This window comes from Manis pentadactyla, chromosome 5 (genome assembly GCF_030020395.1).
Source record: "Manis pentadactyla isolate mManPen7 chromosome 5, mManPen7.hap1, whole genome shotgun sequence".
Classification (NCBI taxonomy): domain Eukaryota; kingdom Metazoa; phylum Chordata; class Mammalia; order Pholidota; family Manidae; genus Manis; species Manis pentadactyla.
In genome coordinates, this window is record NC_080023.1 from 103,235,330 (window position 1) to 103,262,127 (window position 26,798).

The 26,798-nt window shown below is 38.2% G+C and overlaps 1 protein-coding gene across 1 annotated transcript in view; it reads right to left on the reverse strand.

The window, feature by feature from the left end:
* Window positions 1-725: 725 nt before the first annotated feature.
* QRFPR (pyroglutamylated RFamide peptide receptor) overlaps window positions 726-26,798 on the reverse strand; it is a 48,989-nt gene continuing 22,916 nt past the window's right edge. Inside the window, exons 2-6 of the mRNA XM_036922993.2 lie at window positions 12,828-12,986; window positions 9,936-9,997; window positions 6,154-6,389; window positions 4,585-4,682; window positions 726-3,844 (exon numbers count right to left, since the gene is read on the reverse strand). Coding sequence (XP_036778888.2) covers window positions 3,504-3,844; window positions 4,585-4,682; window positions 6,154-6,389; window positions 9,936-9,997; window positions 12,828-12,986 — 896 coding nt within the window. The 3' untranslated portion in view covers window positions 726-3,503. The remainder of the gene's footprint in view (window positions 3,845-4,584; window positions 4,683-6,153; window positions 6,390-9,935; window positions 9,998-12,827; window positions 12,987-26,798) is intronic.

Here is a 26,798-nt window from a genome sequence, read left to right on the forward strand (position 1 = left end):
TTTACACTAATTTGTTCATTCATTCAATAGTTGATAAACATTTGGGTTGTTTCTAGTTTTTTGATTATTTTGAATTAAGCTGCTATGAACATTCTGGTACAGGTCTTTCTCCTTCCTTTTATTCTTTTTTTAAAAAAATTTTTGATGGAGTTAATTTTAACAATTCTTTCTTTTAGACTTCCTGCTTTCAGTGCACTGTCTGTGAAAACTTCCCCTTGCCTAATCCAGGATACAAAGGTTTTCTTTTATGTTTTATTCTAGAGGCTATACAGATTTAACTCATATTTAAGTCTATGAAGCATTATGAGTTAGTTTTTGTGAACAGTATAGAGATCAGGATCCTATTTTTAGTACTTGGATATCCAATTGTTCCAGAACCATTTGTTTGAAAGATTTTCCTTTCCCTATTGTATTTATGTTGCCACATTGGTCAAAATAAACTGACCATATGTATGCATCTGATTCTGGTATCTCTATTCTTTTGCATTTATTTACATGTCTACCTTAAGGCCAATGCCACACTCTTGCTTGATTATTGTGATTTATAACAAGTTGCAATTTATAATAATTTATAATAGAATTATATGATAAAATAAAATACTTTATAATACATACATTTGTATACAATTTTTATAGTATATAAAATAAAATATTGTCTAATATATACATTTATATACAATTTATTATTTACATACAATAATATATATTATTATATAAGAGGATAGTATAAGCCCTGCCACTTGGTTCTTCTTTTTAAAATTGTTTTAGACTTAGAAATTAGTTTTCAGTCAAACTAGCCTGTGTAATGCTGGTATCCCAATCCATACCATACAGTAAGAGAAACGGCATTCTTTGGTGGAGTGGAAGAAAAGATACAGAGCTCTTTCTGGCATAATGATCCCTGATGAAATAAAAAAACTTAAGGGTCTAAGCAGTGGCACATATCTTTTCACTGATTTTATAGCATTTTACCCAAATGCTAATAAGTGGAACACCTGTTGTCTGTACCTCTCCTGAATCCTACCTCCTGGATCTAAACAGCCCTTTACAATTCTCACTCCAAGCAGCAGATAAGAGAAAAACATATAGAATAAAATGAGTGACAACATAGGGCAGAGATATAAAAGGGGGAAAAGCAGATGCCTGGGTAGAGGACAAAGGGGTCAAAAGACTCAGAGGAATGTCAAGTCAGGAAAAAGAGAAAGAAAGGCCATAACCAGGGCTTCTTTTGAGAATCCACAGCAGAACTCTCCATGGACTCATAAGCTGTGTTAAACCACTGTCAGCACTCAGTGTCCAGACTGGATTCAAAGCTTCTTTGGCTAATAGTGGAAGTTTCTCAGTAATAGATTGGATCAGATTTCTCCTCTAAACTTCCATAACAGAGAAAAAGGATTTATATACACAGAACAACTACAACAAAAATGCTCCGTAACTAATTTTGTTTCTTAAATAGCATTAATGCAATGTGAGCCGCACCCCCTCCTGAAGAAAATGCTCTCACAGGATGTCTGAACATTTTACAGTAAATATTTAAAGTATTCTTTAATATCTAAATGCTTTAGCTCAAGTTCTGCAATGTTTAGGAATTCTTTTAAATCCTCAAGTATTAATAATTAAATGGTCAGTAACAGTGTTGATTTAGCTGTTCTTCACTAAGTCATATTTAGTGCATATGGACATCAAATACGGAAAGAGTCATAAAGATATTTGCAGATTACATAAGGATAATTAAAGTCAGTGAATCTGATTAGTTGTTAATGGTTTAACGATTTAATGATAATCATTGTCTTGCTACAGGTAATTAGGCACAACAAGAAGACAGTGTACACAAATAGCTCATAATGAGTTCATTTAAACCCAGAACAAATCATCAGTTTTCCTCTCTTGACTTTGTTAATTTTCCTGTGACATGTTAACATTTTTCCTAATACCACACAGTGTCTTGTTTTCTTCATCCATGCTTACATTGACACAGATATAAAATTAAAAGTCTGTATCTTAAAAGATCCCAGTGGCCTGAGTTCTCTGGTCCAAACCTTAAATACCCTGTGAATTTGTAAGTGAAATACCCTGAGTATTGTTGAGCTTCTCATCTTTTCTGGTGCTGGAAAACTGGAGGCAGAAGAAACACTGGCCATGAGGCTGGGACCGGACTTTGGGAATCTCAGATGTTGAAGGGGAAGCTCAGGGCACTGGCATGGAGGCCACTGGGTCCGTATGGGAGTAAGAGAAGACTGAAAAGAGAGGGGCTGAATTTAAGGGGATTTGGTAAGGAATGTAGGTGAAGGACTCTACTGTTCTTCCCAGCCCCACTCCCTATAGGGTCAGTCTTGAACATAGTAATATTTCATTGGCTTGGAGTTGATTCTCTCTCTCATCTACTAACTATACTTAAAAGTCCTTTTACATAACAAAAAGTCTTTCACCCCAGACTTCCGGAGAGTAAAAATGGCGGCATGAGAGTGTATATCAATGATACCTTGATAAAAAATTTAAAAAAAAGAATATGCACTCATATGGATGTTAAAAGGTAGAAATCCAGTTTATAAATAAAAATTTCAAAACAGGAAAAAAAAGTCTTTCACCCCACTGATGAAAATAAAGAGCTTAAAAATATAAGTATTTGAGATAGATTGGTCTAAATATACTATAGCCAACCTATAAATGAGAATCCCAGAAAAATTCGAAACCAGTTACAAAATAGGCATGAGTGGGAAGTTGGACAGGGTTGAAGGCAAGTCCCAGGAAGGAAAAGGGAACAGAAAGGGGAGACGTGGGGAACATTAGAACATGAGGCTGTTTTAGAGTACAAAGTGTTTTCCTGCATGTGTCTCATTTTGTTCTGGCAGCAGTTCTGTGAATTACAGGAAGTACAGCCCCAGTATACACAGGAAGAAACAGAGGCCTAAAGAGGGTAAGTGACTTTCCAGTTGTCACAGCCATGGTAACTGCTAAGGCTATAAGAAGCTCAAACCCAAGCATCTGCCTCTAAATCTTATTTATCTGTCATTGTGCTGCTTTTCCATCTTCCTTGGCCTAATGATTATTGGACAGACCTCATTTGCAAGGGATTGTATCACCAAGCTTCAACAGTGTCCTAAAAACTACATTATAGTGTTCAACTGCTAAACTTATTCAAGAAAGAAGATATAACTTTTAAGCTAGTTTTTCATCCAATTTAAAAATACACAGAAAGTCACATCACATTGACTGTATATGGGGGACAACTACTAGCCAAGAACAGTTTTTTCTGTACAAGATTTTTTTAATCCACTTTTATAATCTACAAGGATGGCTTTCTAATTTTTCAAAATTGTATTATGTCATATTTTTTTCTTGTCATCATTCTAACAATAAAAAAGTGTTCGACCTTTGATGAAAATAATTTTCTCCTCAGATTAACTTATGAATGGCATTAATCATTAAGACATTGTTAAAATTAATGCCCACTGTCCAAAGCAGAATTCTTAGCAAGTTCAGAAACTAAACAGGGCAAGATGTCATTTGAGACGTTTTTTCCTCTCTGATTGTTCACACAATTTGACTTCAATGTTGCCATCACTGAATGCTTCTCCTTTGGTCTCCTCTACTTGGTTCTCTCTCCGGGAAAATGTTGCTTTCTTCTGCATCATCGTAATTCCTGAATTTCCATGCTTGCGTGTTGGAGATAAGTTCTCTTTTATTATGCAATAACAAACTGCAGATAAAAAATTTTTTTTGAAGTTTTCATTCATAAATGCATAAACAATGGGATTACAGATAGAATTGGAAAACCCAATTACTTGCACTATAGCAAAAGTCATCTTGATTGTGATGTCATCATGTTCATTTTCAAAATTGCCTATAATAAAAAGTAATAGAGTGCATATTTGTTTTAATGAGCATAAAATAAAATTTCTGTCTCTTATCTGTCTTTCCTAAACACCAACACTTACACAAGTGGTTAAAGGTGTGAAAAATTCTCAAGATCATTTTGGGGAGAGTCATCTAACGTCTGACGGAAAATAACCTTTGCAATGAGTCCTCATTCTTAGAATGTCTAGGCATAGCAGCGTAGCCCGGTGCCCAGCAGATACTAGGATGCTTATTGCCTTTCGGCGTGATTCCAAGCTTCTTGTAAACTGTTGCAGCAGTTACATTTCAAATGTTTACTTGTGTTATAGAAATACAATCATGTGAGAAACTATGTTAAGTCTCAGATTATCAGAGAGAATCTTTGAGGGTCTGGTTGAAATCCTAAGTGTTATTAAATTCATTGGTTCAAGTCAAGGTTTTCAATATAGAACACTCACAGGATGTCACACTTCTCACAATGTGTAAATGGCTTAGGGAGAACATAAGGCATAGCGTGGAAGGGGAATCTCAAAAGCTTTTCTTTATCTTCTGCAATTTTTAATGATTTGGTCATAGTCACACATAATTACCTACCATGTAATGATCTGATAGTCCTGAAAACATGAAAGAAACCTATTAGATGTTTGATATTTCATTATCCAAGTGAATAGCAATAAATTTCAATGGTTCATTGTCTAGTCTAGGAAATGAACTAACGTCCATCAAATGAGAATGACAAGTACTCACTGTACTCAATCATCATGTGAATGACATGGAAAGGTGCCCAGCACACAGCGAAGAGAGCCACCACTGTCACCATCATAACGACAGCTCGTTTCTTCTTCCTGGACCCACAAAGATACATTGTATTAGTTAACTTCTCCTTGGTGAGTGTGACAAACTGATAGCAAACCTATTAAATAAACACTTAAGCCTAGACCTCTCAACCATAATATTTCAAGTATTAATAAAGCTCATGATAGGTTAATTGTGGGAGTTTTTAAATTTTTTTCCCATTTTTATTACCTTCATGCCTATATTTCTCACAAACACTCTTGTGCTGTGTGCTCACTATGGGTCTAGCACTCTGCTAGGTGCTCGACATGGATTATCATTCATCTTCCCAACAAACCATTTGACAGATGCAGAAACTGAGGCACAGAGAATGTTAAGTAACTTGCAAAGTCAGATGGTTAGTAAGGGACTTAAACTATAAATACTAGCTTGGGTTTAAACTTAGGCATCTAACTTTAGAGCCTAAGCTCTTACTCAATTGTATTTTGAAGAGCACTCATGCTTGTCATGGAGAAATATGGGAAGCCCTCAGAAGAGAGTTAAAATATAATCTTTTATTGCATATATAAATAATATAATTTGAACCAGGAATTCAAACTAGTTTTCTCCATTACTCGTGTAAAGATTAACACTTGCAAGAGATCTACACATTTGCATGGTGCCTTTAGTTTATAAAAAAGTCATATTCATTATTTGCTATTTCGACAGATAAGTCTTTTCTTCCAAGGAAGTGGAAGACCTAAATCAGCTATAAGTCCCAAGGGCTGAACAGTCTGGCACCCTGTACACTGAGAGAATTTCTTTATACAAACTGGGCACTAGAGGTCACTGTACACTTGAAGAAATGTTAAAATTTCATCAGACCTCTAAAACATCTCCTTAGGTTTTGTTTGTTTTTAATAGCCATTCAGTGTAGAGTATAAAATAAGCCATATGGACTTCAAGTACCATAGCAGAAAGCTGTGTTTTAAAATCTCTATTAATGAATATGATCAGAAATCAAAGGCCTTAAGTAAAAATAAAAAACAGTAATTATGTAAATAGCATACTCTGATTTCCAAAGGATTTTCATACACATCTCATTTATTTTATCATCATCTCCGGGTGCAAGGAAGTAAGGATGGATATTATTGCGCTCCCTGGTGCACCTGGGGAAAGCAGGGGCCTCGGGAGTAAGAGTCACCTACGTCACGTGGCCAGGGTGTGGCAGAGCGGGGAGAGCACCACAGCTCCCCCTACCATGTCAAATTGACATAAGGATGAAAATGTGACAGTTTTCTAAATTCCAAGTGAGTTTCTATCTATAACAATAGCTTCACCTTTGATTTGGGAGCTGGTGATAATGGTTCTTCCTGCCATACAAACAATCTCCAAAGTTTAAAGTCAGTCCATGCCCTAAATTGAATTAGCAATGACACTTGGACTGAATTGCCCTGGAATTCTGAGATCCCTGGCCCCTGTCCTTGCAGCACAACTAATTAAAACTCTTTGAAGCAGAGATGAATATTTCATTAAACAGACCTGGCTATTTTTGACATTTCTTTTCCATGAATAGTTCGAAGCACCGAGCAATCCCCCACTCTTTTCTTTATCCAAAGTTCATAACCGATTTTACTATACAAGATGAGCATCACCATAAGCGGCAGGAGGAAGAGGATGATAAGGATGAAGGTAGTGTAGATTTTCTGGTGCACAGGGCTGTTCCACTCTTCCAAGCAGCAGATGTGCTCTTTCTCATATAAGAAGTCATACTTAACCTTTCAGATAAGAATAATTCAATTAGAAATGCCAGGGTCAGCATCAAAAGAACAGAAAGTGGCCAAGGACTATTGTAATGCAGCATTTTTCATGTCCTTATGTATTTACCATGGGTTACGTACTTCAGGTGAGATACAATTCTGATCGTTCTTTTGTTAAGTGTCGTTTTTCCACATCACAGCCTAAATTCTTTAAAGTTTTGTACTTTCTATTCAAAATAGAATTGCAGTCCTTAAGCTTGTTCACTTAATTTTTCTCAACTTTTTACACTATAGCCATGTTTTCTATTCAATGGAAGAGCTACAATCTTTGACCAAAGTATTGATTCATACTTTCCAGAAGAAGAATACACTACAATGACCAAAATATGTATGAAAAAACATTCTGGGCAGAACTCCAGCTAGTTTAATGTTCCATTATTTTCCTTCCTCAGTTGTTGAAGAGACAAATTTTGACAAAGCACCAGACTTCTTCGAATTGATAAGTACCAGTAATCTGTATTTTGTTACTGCCATTTTGGATTGTAATGATCAGGTTGCTTGCAAAGATCTCAGAGAGGCAACTGGTAGCTTTTAGACTTTAAGATGAGAAATTTGGATTCAAATTACTGCCAATCTATAAATATTCAGATTCAATTATAAGCCTTTGAGGTAAACATATTTTATAGAAAGGCAATGTTTATTTATTAATATATTAATACTATTTCTGACAGATCCATGACTTCAACATATTATTAATTACATTAATAATAATAGCAAGTGGTAATAAGAGAGAAACTAAACACTTAAAGTATATTCAAAAGTCATTTATCTGAATAATAGGAATAAAAGAGGGAATTTTGCAAAACTATTGTTGTTCTATTCACTCTAGAGTTTTTCAGATAAATAATATTCGGATCTTAGACATATTTCTGTCTCCATTCTGAGCAAATTTTAACACCAATGTTGCAAGTCAATGGAATGGGGAAGAAGCTTTCTTACCTTTCATCAAAGGTAAGAAAACTCAAGTTCTGATCTAAGTGTTATCTAAAAATACAACCAAAAATGAAAAAAATTGTTGAAGGTAATTTCAAGACACAAAACTCCTGGGAATAGGGATATTAAAGTGAAATTCACCTGACTCCACATAGGCAGAGCCCACAAAGGCTAACGAACATGGAGGGGTCACATGCTGATACAGCCTAAAGCACAAAGCTAGACTGCATCTCCAAGTGGGTGCACACTGCCCTGAGAACAAGCAAAGGCCTTCAGAGGGTCTCATGAGAGCCAATTTCAGATCATATTCTATTTCCAACCATACACTTCTAGAAAAGTCCACTGCCTGAGAGAATGCTTGGGGTTGAACTGTCATGTGGGTCTATATTCCCAGTTCCTGTTTCCTAATCCTTTCTCCCAATTCACACAAGTCATATCTTTCACCCAACCCAAATCTTACCATGGGGCACCAAAGGAAGAGGTGGTTCATATTACTCATATCAGTGAGGCTACCTTGATCAAGGCACCATAAATCCATCAGAGGGCTTGTTGCTTTTCCATAGATTAAGTATACTTCTATTCAGGGAAAGGGTTGGCATTAGAAAAAAGGTGTTTTGACAGGTGTTAGGATATAGCAAAGTCACATATTTCATAGTGAAGGGGCTGAAGTAATGACAATTTTAATTTAAACAACTCATTGCTTCCATAACCTGAAAATTGTCAAACACATCACTCCTTCAAGAGACCCCAGTGAGAGCAAAGCAAAAAGAACATGGTTGGAAATGGTGAAGCCAGTGGTGCTTCGTCTCATCCAGGTGAGAGATTCAGGCTTTTCTGCATGAGGGCATGAACTCTCTCTAATGTATTTAAGAGTGAGAAGGTGGCAGTGGGATGCATATTAATATGTTTATTTGATTTGAAAAATGAAATCATACTTTTTACTAACAGAAAGAAAATCTGATTTGGCTGATCTGTCTGAATTTGGCTTTGCCAATTAGATTATATGCATTTTCTGTAAACTAAATGAGTTTATATGTTTAAAGCACATTATAAAATAATTTTATTTTAAAAATGGACAGGTCTACTTATGTTCTATGGGCCAGAAATGGACCCCATAATTGGGAACTGGGTTGAGTCATTTATAAAAGGGCTCCATCAGCGTGGATTTCCCGCTGGAGATAAGGACACCCTTAGAGAGAGGACCTGGCCCTGCATAGCTGTGTGTGGAAGCTAAGGGTTTTCATGAGCACCCTGCTGGAGAAGAGAGCAGCCATCAGGAGCCTCAGTGATGTTATCTTTGAAAATCCCATGAAGTAAAGAATCAATCATGGGCACCAGTCACACACACAGAGAGCTGTGAAACCAGAGGACACTGCGTCTCCCTCTCCCCGGTCACCTCGCCAGCAACCAAGGAGCCAGAGGCAGCCAGTTAAATGGGGGGAGGAGAAAGAGAGACACAGGGTAAAGGGAGCAGAAAGAAGGGGACCACATCTCCTCTCCATATAGTAGGATTCCAGACCTCAAATTGGCTCAAGCTGGGGTAAAGGAGATGTTTTATACTGATTGAAAGTATGGACTTCTGTGATTGTGACACTGGACTGCACATATTAATAAACAAACCAACGCTGTTCTGGTGACTGAGAATGACTGGAGGAATTTTATTATCTGAGTGACAGGAAGAGTTATAGGGCCAGCTCAAGGCTTCATCCATGGCATTTTCATAGATAGCAAATACAATAAAATTGCTTTCTGCTCTCACCTGTGGAGTCCAGCTCATCCCATACACCAGTTACATCAAAAGTCAAGCCATGTTTTAAATGTATCTTTGCCTGTAGGCTCATTTGCTATCCTTGCCAATGGACGTTGCATGCCCACTAGTCTCACATTTGCTTATGTCAACTTACAAAGGTACAAAAGGATACATGGTTTGAAAAATTATTTTGGGAGTCTGTGAGCAATCCTCTACTGTCTTTGAAAATAATGCTAAAGTGCACCCACAATAGACAGACTGAGTCATCAAAAAAACAGGATGTTCCCTTCACTGTGAATCACCCAGCAGGGCTGGGCCCGTCTGACAAAGGTGTGAGGGGAGGAGAAAGGTTGGACGAGATAATCCCCTCACATGTTTCAGTTCAAACTTCAGTTTGTCAATGAATAGGACGCAGGTAAGAAAGAACTTGTGAAGTAGAATCAACTAACAGGTAGACAAAAGATTACAATATTTTTATATGACTTAAAAGAAAAATCTCAAGCAACCATTTAACTCTTAAAATGTAACACAACCCTGGAGGACTCTCCCAAAGGCATGTTCAGCTGGCAGGAAAATGTAGCAAGTTACCCTAGTAAATTCTATTTTAAGTATTAAAGTCTTAACAATATATGATCAAAAAGAGCTAGATAAAACAGAGGAAAAAAATCTTAAAACAAATTATTTTTTTCAACTTGAAAAACCTCTTAATTACTAAGATTATATACATTTGCTGTAATGCTCTTGAAGGAAGGAAAATGATTATATTGAGAGTGCTGAGAAGCATTTCAGTAATAGGATTACCAACCCCAGCCCCAGTCTACCTCAAGTCGCTGCACATGCCACATGGGTGATCCCACGGCAGCTGCCACCAGCCAGACCACACCTGCAAAAACATTAAAACTATCAGAATATGTCTTGGCAAAATATATCCACACTTCATCCTCTAGCCCTAAAGGCTCCTTATAGCCAATGCACCCCATCATCTCTGCCCTGGAGCAGTGTAACGGCCTCCTCACATAGTCTCAGTTTTACCCTTTCATCACCCTCAAAATTTCTGCTGGAACAGTCTTCCTGAAGCATGTTTAAACATTTGAAACTCCTTAATAATAGTGTTCCATTGCATTTAAGATGAAACCTAAATCCCTTAACATGGTCCCTGAGGGTCACTACAATCTCACTTGCCTCTCTGTCTTCTCTTACAATTCTGTCCACGTTCTTCACACCCGAGTCCTCTACTGAGGAACGTACAGAGCTGGTTTCAGCCCCCACGTCCCAGAATGCATTGTGCCGCTCCATGGTCTGGGCGGGCACCCCATCTCCACATTTTCCAGGACTTGACTCAACAGTTGCCTTCTCTAGGAAAGCTGTGAAGGCACCATCATTTCCAGATAGAGCTGACCACTAATTCCCCACTGTCTCTATGTGCTCTCTAGAGGGGCACCTTTGTGACTGTTACCATTTTTTCTCAAACTTCCTCTAAGCTCTTTGAGGGGAAGGGCAATGCCATTTATTGTTTTGTTTCCCCAAATAATATTCCAAGGACTATTCCTGGCCTTCAGTAGGTGCTGATCAAGCACTTTCTATTTGTTTGTTGAATGGATGAATAACTTATACATAATATAACTCACCCTCTATAAATTCTTCTTAAAATTTAAAGCACATTTATATTAAGCATAGTAAGATAGGCATTATTTTCTTATTTACAAAACAAACACTTATAACATCAGAAACACAGTGCTCTTTCCAAATTCCTTGTCCTCCCTCAGTTTGCTGAGTGAGTTGCTTTAATGTTATGTCAGCAAGGAACAAAAGTAAATCTGAAGAGACTAGGAAGAAGCCAGAACTAAGAGCCCCAACCTCAATTTTAAGGAATATTTCCAGCTCAAACTCAGCATGTTCTTTCTGTATTGAGGGGAACCATTAGGAAAACAGGGCATTGCCTTGGGTTGCAAGAACTGAGACTTGTTTAAGCCATAATTGGGGTTTATTTAAAGAAACATATGAACTGGCACTGTCTATAGAAAGTCATTATGATTCAATGATTCAAGGTCATTCTAAGGCTCACAAATCTCCACCCCCACCCCTAAAAATCTCTCTCTCTCTTCCCACTGCCATATGCATCTATTCTTTTCTAGTCCAATCATGATCTTATTATGGTACCTTATGTCCAATCATTTTATCCCATGTCCAATAATTTTTTTAATTTTTCATAGAAATTCTGGAGGAATTAAGTCTAATTGGCTTAGCTCATTGCCAGTCCTCATGGGTCTACTGCCAGTTCAGGGACAGAATGGCCAGGGTTAGATGAAAATTACTGATATAATCTGGGAGCCCTTCTGGATAAGAGAGTCCAGTAGATCTCTGCTGGGTGGGGCCTGGAGGAAGTCTCAACTAGAAGGAGGCACAATAGACACGGCTGGTTCCTGGTGTAACAGAACTAGAAGGAGATGTCAGGCAACACTGTAAGAAAGCCCCACAGAGAGATGGCCCTTCTTATTTTAAAACCGTCTTTGTCTCCTATGACTTTTTTGAGCAGGAACTGCCTTGACTGTCTATTATCAGCTTTGCTCTCAGATGTCAACTCAATCTACTCCTCTTTCCTTTTTAAATAATTCCCATCCTCCACATTTTCCCTTCCTTATTCTCTTTCCATATCCACATGCTGTTTTCAGATGTTCTGATGATGAACAGATGTCAATTATTAAAAGCCAAGAGGTCTTTGAATTCTTTGTAAGGAGGACATAACTAAATTTGAAAATAACTAACTAAAACTAATGAATTTTTCCCCCTATTGGTTCATTTATTCATTTCAAACTATTTAAAGTGACTTTGGCATTGCAAAGCCTTCAGGAGTTCTTTCTGTAATTCTACTATCCCATGCTGACTGAATTCTTACAGCAGAAATAAATGTTTGCTCATTCCTCTCAAATGAGATATCAGTAAAAATTGTTTCTTTCATTATCATATTAGTTGCTTCTGAAACCTCTGATTATTTAGCTATAATACATTCAAACCACTGTGAAACACATTAAGGGTTTTAATAGCTCAATTATAATACTGAATAGAGAAATTCTTCCATTTTAGTGTGCTAGACTTCAGGACATTGCTTCCAGTTTACTGTTTATCAAGAGGTACACACTTGTGACTTGCTAACTCAGAAGGCTGAGGATTCAGGACTGCCTGAGGCAAAATCATGAACAGGGTGGAATTTGTCTTTGTCAGGCATCTCCAGCATTCCGTACCCAGTGTTCACATGGGCGCTGAGGCCTTCTGCTATTGTGTACTCACCAGCACCCCTGTTCTCTGCTTTCCTAAAAACACCTTTCTTGCTCCCTATCAGAATCTACCTACCTTAATAGGTAGCCTAGCAGCCTCTTACCTCAGGATGACAGTCTACTAATCTAATAATGTTAGTATGGTATTCTACTGACAGGTTATTTTAGATCAGCTGAAAGTAGTTCTTAAAAGTTTAAAACTTAAACTGAAGAAGTAAATTGGAAATGGCAGATTTGCAGTGCTGGGTTAGGCCTAAAGGAAAGAAGGTGTGAGGGTGAAGGTAAATGGGGGAGGACTGAGACCCTCAAATTATACACCAACACCTACAAGCTAAACAAGAAGCTACTCCTCTAGTTCAACATTATGTTTCACTTTGCAGAAACTCTCTATGTTCTGTAATGAAAAAGGCATTAATACTGCCACTGGCACATCCTCACCTAGCATTGTGAACGCCCTTCGGTTGGTGTATTGCCACTTCATTCTAAAGGGATGCACAAGCCCCTGGTGTCTTTCCACAGCAATGCAGGTCATAGTGAGAATTTCTGACACAACAGCAGTAGACTGGACAAATGGCATCATCTTGCAAATGAAGGCACCTGCAGCAAGGGAACAGGACAAGTGGTACATCAAAAAGAATAAAAGTTTTATCTTGCTCTTTGTAATGATGTCAGTTAATTAATTATGAGCCTCTGTTCAAAAGTTTTATGCCTGTAATTATATTATGGACACAATATAATTGAGAATAGTTGCACTGGCTATTTTCTCTCCAAGTTGATTCTAAGTTCCTAAATTATATGTGATTATGTATAATAGGACAATGAGATGACAAGTAAGTATTTGGCCATTGATAATAGGTGGAAAAATGATCAATGTGACCTTTGTTTGAGGAAGAGCAAAGTCGGTGTGAACTGGTCTCCTGAGGTCCAAGCTACAGAGTAATCTTTGATTCTTTCCTTTTGGTTCCCTGTCAAATCACAACAAAGCAATACTTCTCATCAAAGACTCCCAGAAATCTTCTTTTATCTTTTTTTTCCTTTGGCTTCCTGTCCAAGACTATATATCTGGATTACATCCTTTTAACTGATATCCTTTTTCTCTAATGCAAAGGTCTCAAACTGGGGGGCCTAGAGAAAGATTTGGTGTGTAACCATGTTTTGAATGGTTTACACAATATTTTTTAAATACTCGAATGCATTGCCAATATTTTTAAATGTTTATATGATCTACCTTGCTCCTCTGCCATTCGTACCTGTCAGCCTGGTCTGACATCTCTGCTCTTGGATCCATCCTGCTCATTGCTACCAAATTATTCTGGACAATCACAGAATCAGAAGCTCAGAGAATACAGAAAGTTAGAAGAGATCTCAGTATCCATGTCGTCCAAGCTCTCACCAACAAAGAAATCCTCTTTTCCCTTTCTCTCACAAATACTCTGCCAAGCTCCGCTTAACTACTTGCAAACGAGGCTTCCTTGCTGTCACATTCCCACCTCAAGTCTACTCATGGCTCTTCCTTCTTCTTGGAATGCCCTTCCCCAAGATAACTCCCTCGTATCCTTCACTGACGTCTTTGTTGAAATGCCACATTCTCAATGAAGCCAACCTGCTATAATGACTATATACATCCCATTCCCTTTCCACCTCGTCTATTCTTCTTTTTTCTACTCTTTTACCATAATTCTTTAACCGTCCAACACACTACAAAATTTACTGATTTGTTTCATTGTGTACTGAAAGTTTCTCCACACCTACAAGAATGCAAACACTCCAAGAGCAAGGATTTTCGTCTGTTGTCTTCACTGACATAAGCATTTAGAATGGCACACGGAAAGCTCTCAATCAACATTCATTGAATTGCAAAGAATGAGAGACTTGAAGCTGTAAGCCTCTAAAGGTGCCTCCACTCAACTTTGGAGAGCCTCTCATTGGAAAAAGTGTTTTCAATAATTCCACCCACTTCTAGTTTTGCTTTCTGAGAGTTTTGTCCAAACAGCAGCTCTTCATATATTTCAAAAAAGCTTTCATGTCACTCCAACATCTTTTAGTTGTCCCAGCTGTTCCTTTTTTAACTCCGTGGGTGCCTTCCATTGGACCTTTTTCAGCTAGTAACTGCATGGTCCAGAAGGGAACCCACCACATTCAGGAAGAGGCCTGGCTAGGGCAGAAACTGCAGGACTATATTGCTTCCCTGGATCCGAATACACCTTCTGTGACTGTAACTAAAATTACATCTGAAATTTACATCATCTTTTTGTGCTAGAATATTCAAATGGTTGGTTTCCTTTGAACTTGAACTCCACTTACAATGAATTGGGTCCATTTAATAGAAAATTTCTGTTATCTAAGATTCCTGCGACAATGGCAATAAAAATTTAGCTACCACTCCACCTATTTCCTTGTAGTCCTTGTTAGAAGCTCCAAATGGCAACCCAAGAACAGTCACACCCACTCTCACCTCTGCTCCAGTTCTCCAAGTCCCAACCCTGTTCAAAGTTAAGACCCTTCTTTGTCCAGCAAGGTAGTTTAAATCCAGGAATCTACTTTCAATACTGAAACATTTTACTGTTTGAATACTGAGATTGGCCAACTGACTTCCTGATATTAGGACAAATTTTGATCCTGATTCATCTGATCTATTAGACTCTAAGCTTCAATATCTTCATCTATGAAAAGGAATTAATAATACCCACCTGTTAAGACCAATGTGAGTACTTTATAAAATGAGATAAACACCCAGTACAGGATGTGTTCTTTAATAAATGACAGTTCTTTTATCATCAGAAAGACTGATTAAAAGTGTTTAGGTAACTTTGGTACATTTGGACCTGATAGATTCTTTGAAGGTAAACTGTCCTTTAAAGGACTTCCAGTTCTATTACATTTTCTAGATAAAGATGCTAAGGTAAAGGAGTTAAAGTGATTTGCTCATGTCCACCGGCTGTTTGTTGATGGAACAAGGGCATGAGCCCAGGTCATCTGACTCTACTTCTTTCCACTATGTCATCCTTATTTAATGCACCCAGGCTGTGTGGCAATTTCCTTGTCTATGTGCTCATAAATCATCTGTTTAATAATCCACTTGAGAATTTTGCACCAAGTTGTAATTTTCTAATGTGTCATCTTACCTTTCTTATGAATCTAGACATTTACCCATCTCACTGCTTCTGACATTTCTCCAACCAGTTTTCTAAGAAATTACTGTCAGTGTTTCCTTGATCACATCTACAGATTTCTTCAATATTACTGCACATAATTTATCTATGTTAAAGATTTGAGTCCTTTTAAAAATAGGTAGATGTTCTGTTGTTATCTAGTCATTTATCTTGAATCTTTATTTTCATTCTAACCATCTTTGCTTAGCCCTTTTAAATTTAGAAATTATTTTTCGAGGTCTAGAAGACTGGAGCAAAATAGCCATTGAAGATCTTGTTTTTTTCCTCTGCCCCTCATTAAATTTCTATCACAGACCTACCTTTCTTTTTCAGCTCCTTATTCTAAATCTTTCTAGTAACTCCTCAGTCAGCTCGTTCTACACTTCAGACTTCCCAGTGTGAATTGTATAGGTCTATACTATTCAGCAGGAATGGGCCCTTTATAAAAATTCTTTCCCTAAGTGGAAATTTTAAACAGATCATCCTCAAATACCTTACCTAGGGCACTGTTTTCCTGGGATGGCCTTTCCTTTTTTCCTTATGGGATTATTTTATTTTAACATCAGTGTTGTGCTCCTTAGAGCCTGGAGTGGTGATTTCTTCTTTGGACTATCCAGCATCCACCTGCATTTCCTAAATAGCAACACAATTTCCTCTAGCACATGACCTGTGTGGGCAGGTTAGGTGAGAGGCCCTACTAGAGACGACAAGACAGGAACAGGATAGATTCTCACAAAGAATGGATCACCTCCCCATGTACCAAATTTACTTCATTCTTTTAACCTGTTGAAAGAGTGCAGTGATGGAAGGAAAGTCTGAAGTAGTGTGGCTCTGTTGCTCACCGCATTGCAATTTCTACAGACCACTGTGTGGATAAAATGAGAGTTCCTGTGGCCAGGATTCTCACCTGGCTCTGGTTGACTAGCTCACTGCACACCTGTGGGCAATACATGGCTGTTGACTCTATATAAAGAGCTCCGCCCAGTGCTCTGGGCTCGACATGGTGGCAGGGCTGTAAGGCTGCAGGAGAGCAGAGCAGAGGCTGGAGTGGTGGCAGTGCCAAGGACAGAGACCCAGAGGATGGCTGTGTGGGACAACTGTGTGGGACAGCTGTGCAGGCAGAGAGGCCCAGAGGATAGCTGTGCAGGATGGCTGTGTAGAGAAGCCCAGAGGACAGTTGTGAGGACAGAGGGGCCCAGAGGCAGAGACTGGCTTGCTGCATACAGACTCGCTCTGAGTGTATGGGATTCTAGTGACTGACCTGCCACCTAGAAATAAAGTTGGGTATAACCCTTTCACCCCAAAAATGTTTTGCTATCATTTTCTTTGGTCACATTGAATCCATAGCAAACTTGCCCAGGGATGAAACCCATTGTCAAGACCACTGCTTAGTTACTATGCTGACCTTGGAGTACCTTTGGTGACTGTGGGCTTTGGCCCCATCCTCCAGCTTCACACTGATCCTGGGACTTTCCCACACCCTTCCAGTGCACCCCTTTTCTTAAGCTATCTAGTTATCAACTGTTGCTTGTAACCAAGTAAATTATTTGATAAACTCACTTTTATTGCCTCTGCTCTGGAAGGTACATTTCCTAAAATGTAGAATATTCTGGCTAATTTTCCTTCTGTGTGTGCTGCTAGCTGTAGGATGACACTGCAAATACTACTATTAGCTTGCCTCCTTTATTGCTTCCATTTCTACCATGTCTGATTCTTGTATAAGGAACTACAGTAAGTCTCCATTGCCTGCTTGTTTAGGTACAAATGGTTTGGTCTAATATTTATTGCTTTCTATTTCCAACTTTAACCTATTCATACAACTCTAGTGTGGATAAAATGAAAGTTCCTGTGGCCAGAATTCTCACCTGGCCCTGGTTGGCTAGCTCACTACACACATGTGGGCAATGTGTCATTACTGACTCTATAAAAAGAGCTCCGCCCAGTGCTCTGGGCAACACGGTGGCATGGCTGCAAGGCTGCAGGAGAGCAGAGCAGAGGATGGAGTGGTGCCAGCACCAAGGACAGAGGCCCAGAGGATGGCTGTGTGGGCAGAGAGGCCCAGAGGCAGAGACTGGCTTGTTGCATGCAGACTCGCTCTGAATGAACAGGATTTCAGTGATTGACCTGCCACCATGGAGTTAAAGTTGGGTATAACCCTTTCACCCCAGGAATGTTTAACTGTCATTTTCTTTGGTCACACTGAATCCATAGTGAACTTGCCTGGGGCTGAAACCCATTGGCAAGACATCTAGTTTTTAGAAAATGAACTGTGTTCTGGACATAAATGGTGCCCAATCTCCTATCTACCCATAACCACCCTCACCTCCCACCATACAAAGTGCAGATGTCGATGACTCAAATAGAAATAAGACCTCATTACATTTAAAAATTATGTTTGGAAATTGAGAACAATCTGGCCACTATTTGTTTTCACCCTAGTGTAACAGTGACTTTAAAAAGGATCCAAGTAGAAAGGACAGAGTGAAAAGAACAGAGTATTCATATGTAGAAAAGATTGAAAACAATTACTAATTTAGAAAATGATATGATGAGCTATAATTGCATGAAAGTACCTAATGATAATAACCAATCTGTGAAAAATTGTTCCAAGGTTGGTAAACAAAAACATGAATAGACATTTGTAGTTTTATAAAGGAAAGACTACTTAATATAACCACCATTTGAAATAATTATTTAACATATTATAAAACAATCTGGTATATAACTACCTTCATTTCCTGCACCAAAAAAAACAAGCCATACTCAAACAATCTATGCTCCCTGTCCCAGTATAGCCTGTAAGTTCCCAGTTTTGTCCAAATATTTCTTAAGCAGCTGCTAATGAACAATTTACCAAATCAAGAGTCTTACCTCATGCCCCTTAACCATATCCTATAGTAGAAGAGTGGGCAACCAATTAAATATAGTCAAAATCAGAACTGTTATACAAGCTGTGGCTGACAACCACAGAGGAACAGAAGCATGGAACTCTCCAACAGGAAGGCCAATCCAAAGATGATCCAGATAGGGGGCTTCCCATTAGCACTCCCACAGAGGCCTGTGTTTCTGCAGGGGTGCTAGAGCAGATGCGACAAGGGAGAGGGTCCACTAAGCTCCAACCCTGCTTCAACTGGAGCAGCTAATGTACCTAGTTTAATTTGATGGGGTTCCACCATAAAAGTCATCCACAATTGTAATGAAGTTATAAAACTCCAAAGTGGATTTGAGACAGGGACTGTGGGTTTAGAGTAGAGCGAGGGCCTCCGGAAAAAGACCTCTATCAAAACTCCAAGTTAGGTTAACAGAGATTAAAGATGGCGGTGTGAGAGGAGAGACAGAGGCTTCCTCCTAAAACTGGATACAATTAGAAAGTTTAATTGGCGCAACTAATCCTGAGAGAGCAACAGGAAAGAGGATGGCGTCAGACTGCACACACCTGGAGAAAAGAGCAGACCTCAGCGAACAGGGTAACGTACCGGAGCTGTGGCTCCGTGGGACCCAAGCCCTACCCAACCCCAGCTCACTGACGGGAGGAAGAGAAACAGAGCAGGGAGGGAATGGAAGGCTTGGGACTGCTGACTACCTAGCTCCAAAGATCTGCTCGGGGAGCACAAACCTATATTTCATGGTGCTTTCATGAGACTCACATGACTACCAGGTTGGAGGCAGAGTTCCTGGGGAGACTGGGATTCCAGCTGCTTGTGGAAAGCAAGGATCCATATCTGGCTGCTCTGGGACAAAAACTTATACCTGTGTGCCCGGCCCATTGGCTCAGGCAGTGGAGACAGGCACAGGAGCGAGGAGGCGGGAAACAGCTCTTTCCTACCCCCAGTGCCGCTCCCCTGCGACCCCTGACATTACTTCAGGGGCTCAGCAGCTCCAGAATAGAGCTTCTGGACACTAGAGGGCGCCATATACAAGCATGAAACGCCAAAGGAAATTTGTCCAGAGTAAAATTGTTAATACAACTCCAGAGAAAGATTTAAATGATATGGGCCTCGTGACTCTTCCTGAAAGGGAGTGCAAAATAAAAATCATCAACATTCTAATGGAGGTACGGAAAGACATCCCAGAACTCAGGAATGAATTCAGGTCAGAGATCCAATCGTTCAAGAACACGATGGAGGGTATTAAAAGCAGGTTGGATACGGTGGAGGAGACAATAAATGAAACAGAAACTAGAGAAGAGGAATACAAAGAAGCTGAGGCACAGAGAGAAAAAAGGATCTCTAAAAATGAAAGAATATTGAGAGAACTGTGTGACCAATCCAAGCAGAACAATATTCGCATTATAGGGATACCAGAAGAAGAAGAGAGAGAAAGGGATAGAAAGTGTCTTTGAGGAGGTAGTTGCTGAAAACTTCCCCAATCTGGGGAAGGAGATAGTCTCTCAGGCCATGGAGATCCACAGATCCCCCTACACAAGGGACCCAAGGAAGACAACACCAAGACACATAGTAATTAAAACAGGAAAGATCAAGGATAAGGACAGACTGTTAAAAGCAGCCAGAGGCAGAAATAAGATCGCATACAAAGGAAAGCCCATCAGACTAACAACAGACCTCCCAGCAGAAACCTTACAGGCCAGAAGGGAGTGGCATGATGTATTTAATGCCATGAAGCAGAAGGGCCTGGAACTAAGATTACTTTATCTGGCGAGATTATCATATAAATTTGAAGGGGGGATTAAACAATTTCCAGATAAGCAAAAACTGAGAGAGTTTACCTCCCACAAACCATCTCTGCAGTCTATTTTGGATGGACTGCTATAGACAGAAGTGTTCCGAGGCTGACACCAGAGGTAGTAAAATCATGGAAAGTAGGATGGAGCAGCTAATTGTGAGGCAAATGCAAGATTAACTTGACTATCCCCAAAGTCAGTGAAGGGATAGAGATAAAGTATAGAATCTGATACCTAATATATAAAGAATGAAGGAGAAAGAAAAAGGAGGAGAAATAGAAAAGAATCTTTAGATTGTGTTTGTAACAGCATACTAAGTGAGTTAAGTTAGACTCTTAGAGAGTAAGGAAAGTAACCTGGAACCTTTGGTAACCACGAATCTAAAGCCTGAAATGGAAATAAGTACATACCTATCGATAATCACCCTAAATGTAAATGGACTGAATACACCAATCAAAAGACATAGAGTCACTGAATGGATAAAAAATAAGATCCATCTGTATGCTGCTTACAAGAGACTCACCTCAAACCCAAAGACATGCACAGACTAAAAGTCAAGTGATGGAAAAAGATATTTCATGCAAACAATAGGGAGAATAAAGCAGGTGTTGCAGTACTAGTATCAGACAAAATAGACTTCAAAACAAAGAAAGTAACAAGAGATAAAGAAGGACATTACATAATGATAAAGGGCTCTGTCGAACAAGAGGATATAACCATTATAAATATATATGCACCCAACACAGGAACACAAGCATATGTGAAACACATACTAACAGAACTAAAGGAGGAAATAGAATGCAATGCATTCATTTTAGGAGGCTCAACACACCATTCACTCCAAAGGACAGATCCAACAGACAGAAAATAAGTAAGGACACAGAGGCACTGAACAACACACTAGAACAGATGGACCTAATAGACATCTATAGAACTCTACACCCAAAAGCAACAGGATACACATTCTTCTCAAGTGCACATGGAACATTCTCCAGAATAGACCACATACTAAGCCACAAAAAGAGCCTCAGTAAATTCAAAAAGGTTGAAATCCTACCAACCAACTTTTCAGACCACAAAGGTATAAAACTAGAAATAAATTGTACCAAGAAAGCAAAAAGGCTCACAAAAACATGGAGGCTTAACAACATGCTTCTAAATAGTCAATGGATCAATGACCAAATTAAAATGGAGATTCAGCAATATATGGAAATAAATGACAACAACAACACAAAGCCCAAACTTCTGTGGGACACAGCGAAAGCAGTCTTAATAGGAAAGTATATAGCAATCCAGGCATACTTAAAAAAGGAAGAACAAACCCAAAAGAATAGTCTAATGTCACAGTTACCAAAATTGGAAAAAGAAGAAGAAATGATGCCTAAAGTCACCAGAAGGAGGGACATAATAAAGATCAGAGAAGAAATTAACAAAATTGAGAAGAATAAAACAATAGAAAAAAATCAATAAAACCAAGAGCTGGTTCTTAGAGAAAATAAATAAAATAGATAAGCCTCTAGCCAGACTTATTAAGAGAAAAAGAGAATCAAAACACATAAACAGAATCAGAAATGAGAAAGGAAACATCACGACGGACCCAACAGAAATACAAAGAATTATTGCAGACTACTATGAAAACGTATATGCTAAGAAGCTGGAAAACCTAGAAGAAATGGACAACTTCCTAGAAAAATACAACCTTCCAAGACTGACCAAGGAAGAAACACAAAATCTAAACAAACCAATTACCAGCAAAGAAATTGAAGCAGTAATGAAAAACTACCTAAGGAAAAAACCCCTGCGCCAGATGGATTTACCTTGGAATTTTATCAGACATACAGAGAAGACATAATACCCATTCTCCTTAAAGTTTTCCAAAAAATAGAGGAGGAGGGAATACTCCCAAACTCATTCTATGAAGCCAAAATCACCCTAATACCAAAACCAGGCAAAGACCCCACCAAAAAAGAAAACTACAGACCAATATCCCTGATGAACATAGATACAAAAATACTCAACAAAACATTAGCAAACCAAATTCAAAACTACATCAAAAGGATCATACACCATGACTAAGTGGGATTCATCCCAGGGATGCAAGGATGGCACAACATTCAAAAATCCATCAACATCATCCACCACATCAACAGAAAGAAAGACAAAAACCACATGATCATCTCCATAGATGCTGAAAAAGCATTCGACAAAATTCAACATCCATTCATGATAAAAGCTCTCAACAAAATGGGTATAGAGGGCAAGTACCTCAACATAAGAAAGGCCATATATGATAAACCCACAGCCAACATCATACTGAACAGCGAGAAGCTGAAAGCTTTTCCTCTGAGATCGGGAACAAGACAGGGATGCCCACTCTCCCCACTGTTATTTAACATAGTACTGGAGGTCCTAGCCACGGCAATTAGACAAAACAAAGAAACACAAGGAATCCAGATTGGTAAAGAAGAAGTTAAACTGTCACTATTTGCAGATGACATGATATTGTACATAAAAAACCCTAAAGACTCGACTCCAAAACTACTAGAGCTAATATCAGAATTCAGCAAAGTTGCAGGATACAAAATTAACACACAGAAATCTGTGGCTTTCCTATACACTAACAATAATCTAATAGAAAGAGAAATTAGGAAGACAATTCCATTCACAATAGCATCAAAAAGAATAAAATACCTAGGAATAAACCTAACCAAGGAAGTGAAAGACCTATACCCTGAAAGCTATAAGACACTCTTAAGAGAAATTAAAGAGGTCACTAACAAATGGAAATTCATCCCATGCTCCTGGCTAGGAAGAATTAATATCGTCAAAATGGCCATCCTGCCCAAAGCAACATACAGATTCGAAGCAATCCCTATCATTCTTCAATGAACTGGAACAAATAGTTCAAAAATTCATATGGAAACACCAAAGACCCCGAATAGCTAAAGCAATCCTGAGAAGGATGAATAAAGTGGGGGGGATCTCACTCCCCAACTTCAAGCTCTACTACAAAGCCACAGTAATCAAGACAATTTGGTACTGGCACAAGAACAGAGCCACAGACCAGTGGAACAGATTAGAGACTCCAGACATTAACCCAAACATATATGGTCAATTAATATTCGATAAAGGTGCCATGGACATACAATGGGGAAATGACAGTCTCTTCAACAGATGGTGCTGGCAAAACTGGACAGCTATATGTAAGAGAATGAAACTGGATCACTGTCTAACCCCATACACAAAAGTAAATTCAAAATGGATCAAAGACTTGAATGTAAGTCATGAAATCATAAAACTCTTAAAAAAAAACATTGGCAAAAATCTCTTGGATGTGAACATTAGCGACTTCTTCATGAACATATCTCCCCGGGCAAGGAAAACAAAAGCAAAAATGAGCAAATGGGACTATATCAAGCTGAAAAGCTTTTGTACAGCAAAGGAAACCATCAATAGAACAAAAAGGTATCCTACAGTATGGGAGAATATATTCATAAATGACAGATCTGATGAAAGGTTGACATCCAAAATATATAAAGAGCTCACACACCTCAACAAACAAAAAGCAAATAATCCAATTAAAAAATGGGCAGAGGAGCTGAATAGACAGTTCTCTAAAGAAGAAATTCAGATGACCAATAGACACATGAAAAGATGCTCCACATCGCTTGTCATCAGAGAAATGCAAATTAAAACCACAATGAGATATCATCTCACACCAGTAAGCATGGCTACCATCCAAAAGACAGACAACAACAAATGTTGGCGAGGGTGTGGAGAAAGGGGAACCCTCCTACACTGCTGGTGGGAACGTAAATTAGTTCAACCATTGTGCAAAGCAATATGGAGGTTCCTCAAAATGCTCAAAATAGAAATACCATTTGACCCAGGCATTCCACTTCTAGGAATTTACCCCAAGAATGCAGCACTCCAGTTTGAAAAAGACAGATACACCCCTATGTTTATTGCTGCACTATTTACAATAGCCAAGATATGGAAGCAACCTAAATGTCCATCAGTAGATGAATGGATAAAGATGATGTGGTACATATACACAATGGAATATTACTCAGCCATGAGAAAAAAACAAATCCTACCATTCACAACAACATGGATGGAGCTAGAGGGTATTATGCTGAGTGAAATAAGCCAAACAGAGAAAGACAAGTACCAAATGATTTCACTCATATGTGGAGTGTAAGAACAAATTAAACTGAAGGAACAAAACAGCAGCAGAAGCACAGGACCCAAGAATGGACTAATAGTTACCGAAGGGAAAGGGACTGGGGAGGACAGGTGGGAAGGGAGGGATAAGGGTGGGATAAAAAGAAAGGGGGCATTACAATTAGCATGTATAGTGTGGGGGAGCATGGGGACGGCTGTGGGGGGGCACGGGGAGGGCTGTGCAACACAGAGAAGGCAAGTAGTGATTTTACAGCATCTTACTATGTTGATGGACAGTGACTGTGAACAGGGAGGTGGGGGGTACTTGGTGAAGGGGGAAGCCTAGTAAACATAATGTCCTTCATGTAATTATAGATTAATGATACCAAAATAAAAATAAATAAAAAGACATACCATTGTGTATGGTGACCTTGTTGAATTCACTTATTCTAGGAGGTTTTTTGTAGATTCTTTGAGATTGTCTATGAAGAAAATAATCTCACCTGCAAATATAGGTAGTTTTATTCCGTCTCTGCCCACCCCCACTTGCCTGTCATCCTACTCCTGATAGCTACTTACTTTTAATTCTTTCAGGTGCCTTACATGTCCAAAAAAATTGCTTTATAATAGCCTTTTCTTGGCTTACTGATACATAAGTTCTTCTAGGACTGATGGGCTTTTAGTTCATTTTTACCACCTTCCTTCTCTCCTTCTCTCACGTTTTAATTTTCTTATAACACTCTCTTTAATAACTTTAGAAAGATTTTGGGGAGATGTATTTCCTCAATTCTTGCATGTAGTTTCTTCCATCTTTGACTCATTAAGTAATACACTTAGAACCCAATTCATTGGTCTATCAACTTCCAACAGCTTATCTTCTTCCCCACTTTGCAAGATATTTAACTTCCTCTTTTTCATACCACAACTCCTTAACTCCTTTTCTCCCTTTCTTCAAATGTCTATCAGCTATATCTTTACATTTACTTTATTAATACTGACAGCTTTTCATTCTGTTTCACAACCATATTAAGTCTTCTGCATGTGGTCTCATTTTAATTATAAAATATTACATACATTATTTTCATTATTACGAATATTTAAATATTATAACTACGAAGTTAATATGCATGTTCTAAATATATTTCTCTTTCTCTGATTTTATAGTAATAACCCTTGTGAATTTATTTATTGCTCTAAAGCATGCCATATTTAATGTGCTTGATATCTGGACCATAGATTTTTAAAGAGTATTTTTGTTTATTTATTTTTTTCTGAGGTTTTGGATTGCATTTCATTTCTCTAGTTGGAAGAAGAAACATGTACCTTCTCTAACACAGTATAATGGTTTAGAGTATGAACTCTGGAATTAGACTTGCCAGGGTGTAGATCCTGGATCCACCACTGTATGAACTAAAGCAAATTAACCTTACTTCACTGTGTTTGGGGTTTTCTTATCTATAAAATCCAATGATGTTAATAATACTTGCCTCAAAGAACTCTTGGAGGATTAAATGAAATAATAATATGTTTAGGACAGTGCCTGACACTATATGAAAGTGCATTCATGAGTGTTAGCTACATTTATTATTGTCATCATCATCAATTATTATTTACTATGATATCTCAACTTTTCATATAACATATATACTGCTTGGAATAAATTTCAGCATTTGTCCTTTAAGACTTCCTTAGGAAACACTACTGACTTCCAATTTTGATGTCTGTGCTTTTTATTTTCTGTGTGTTTTTGAGAGAATACTTTATAGCTGTGATCTTGAAATTCATTTTCAGTGGATTCCTTTTCCACTATTTCTTCAATTTCATGGCTTCTTATTTCTCATATTTTACTCTTGCATGAATTTTTTTTAATAATCTCTTCAAAATATATTAAAGCAACCTTTTCAAGTTCTTGCATATCTGAAAATGGCTACAATTTGAATTTATATTCAATATCATCTTCTTTTGAAATGTTGAAGACCTTGCTTTACTGACTTTTAGCATCCATTTTTGGTACTAACATGTCTATATTGTCAGTCTGATTTCTGCTCCTTTATAAGTATCCTGGTTTACTATTTGGAATCTATTATTAATCTCTTTGTAATTGGCATTCTGAAATATCATCGGAATATATTGAAACATTTTTTTACTCTTTCCCTTTGACCCTTATATATATACCTTTTGAATTTAGAGACTTCTAACTTCTTAATCTCTGTGCTTTGTGAATTTTTTGTGAACTCCTATTAATCAGGTGTTAGAATTTCTGGATTGATCCTCCTGTGTTTATATCTTTAGTTCATATATATGTTTTTGTTTTACCTATTCTGTGTGTTTTTGCTCCACATTATATTTACTTGTCTTTGTCTTCCAGGTCTTATAATTTCTATGTAAATGCAACAATCATATTTCCACTTT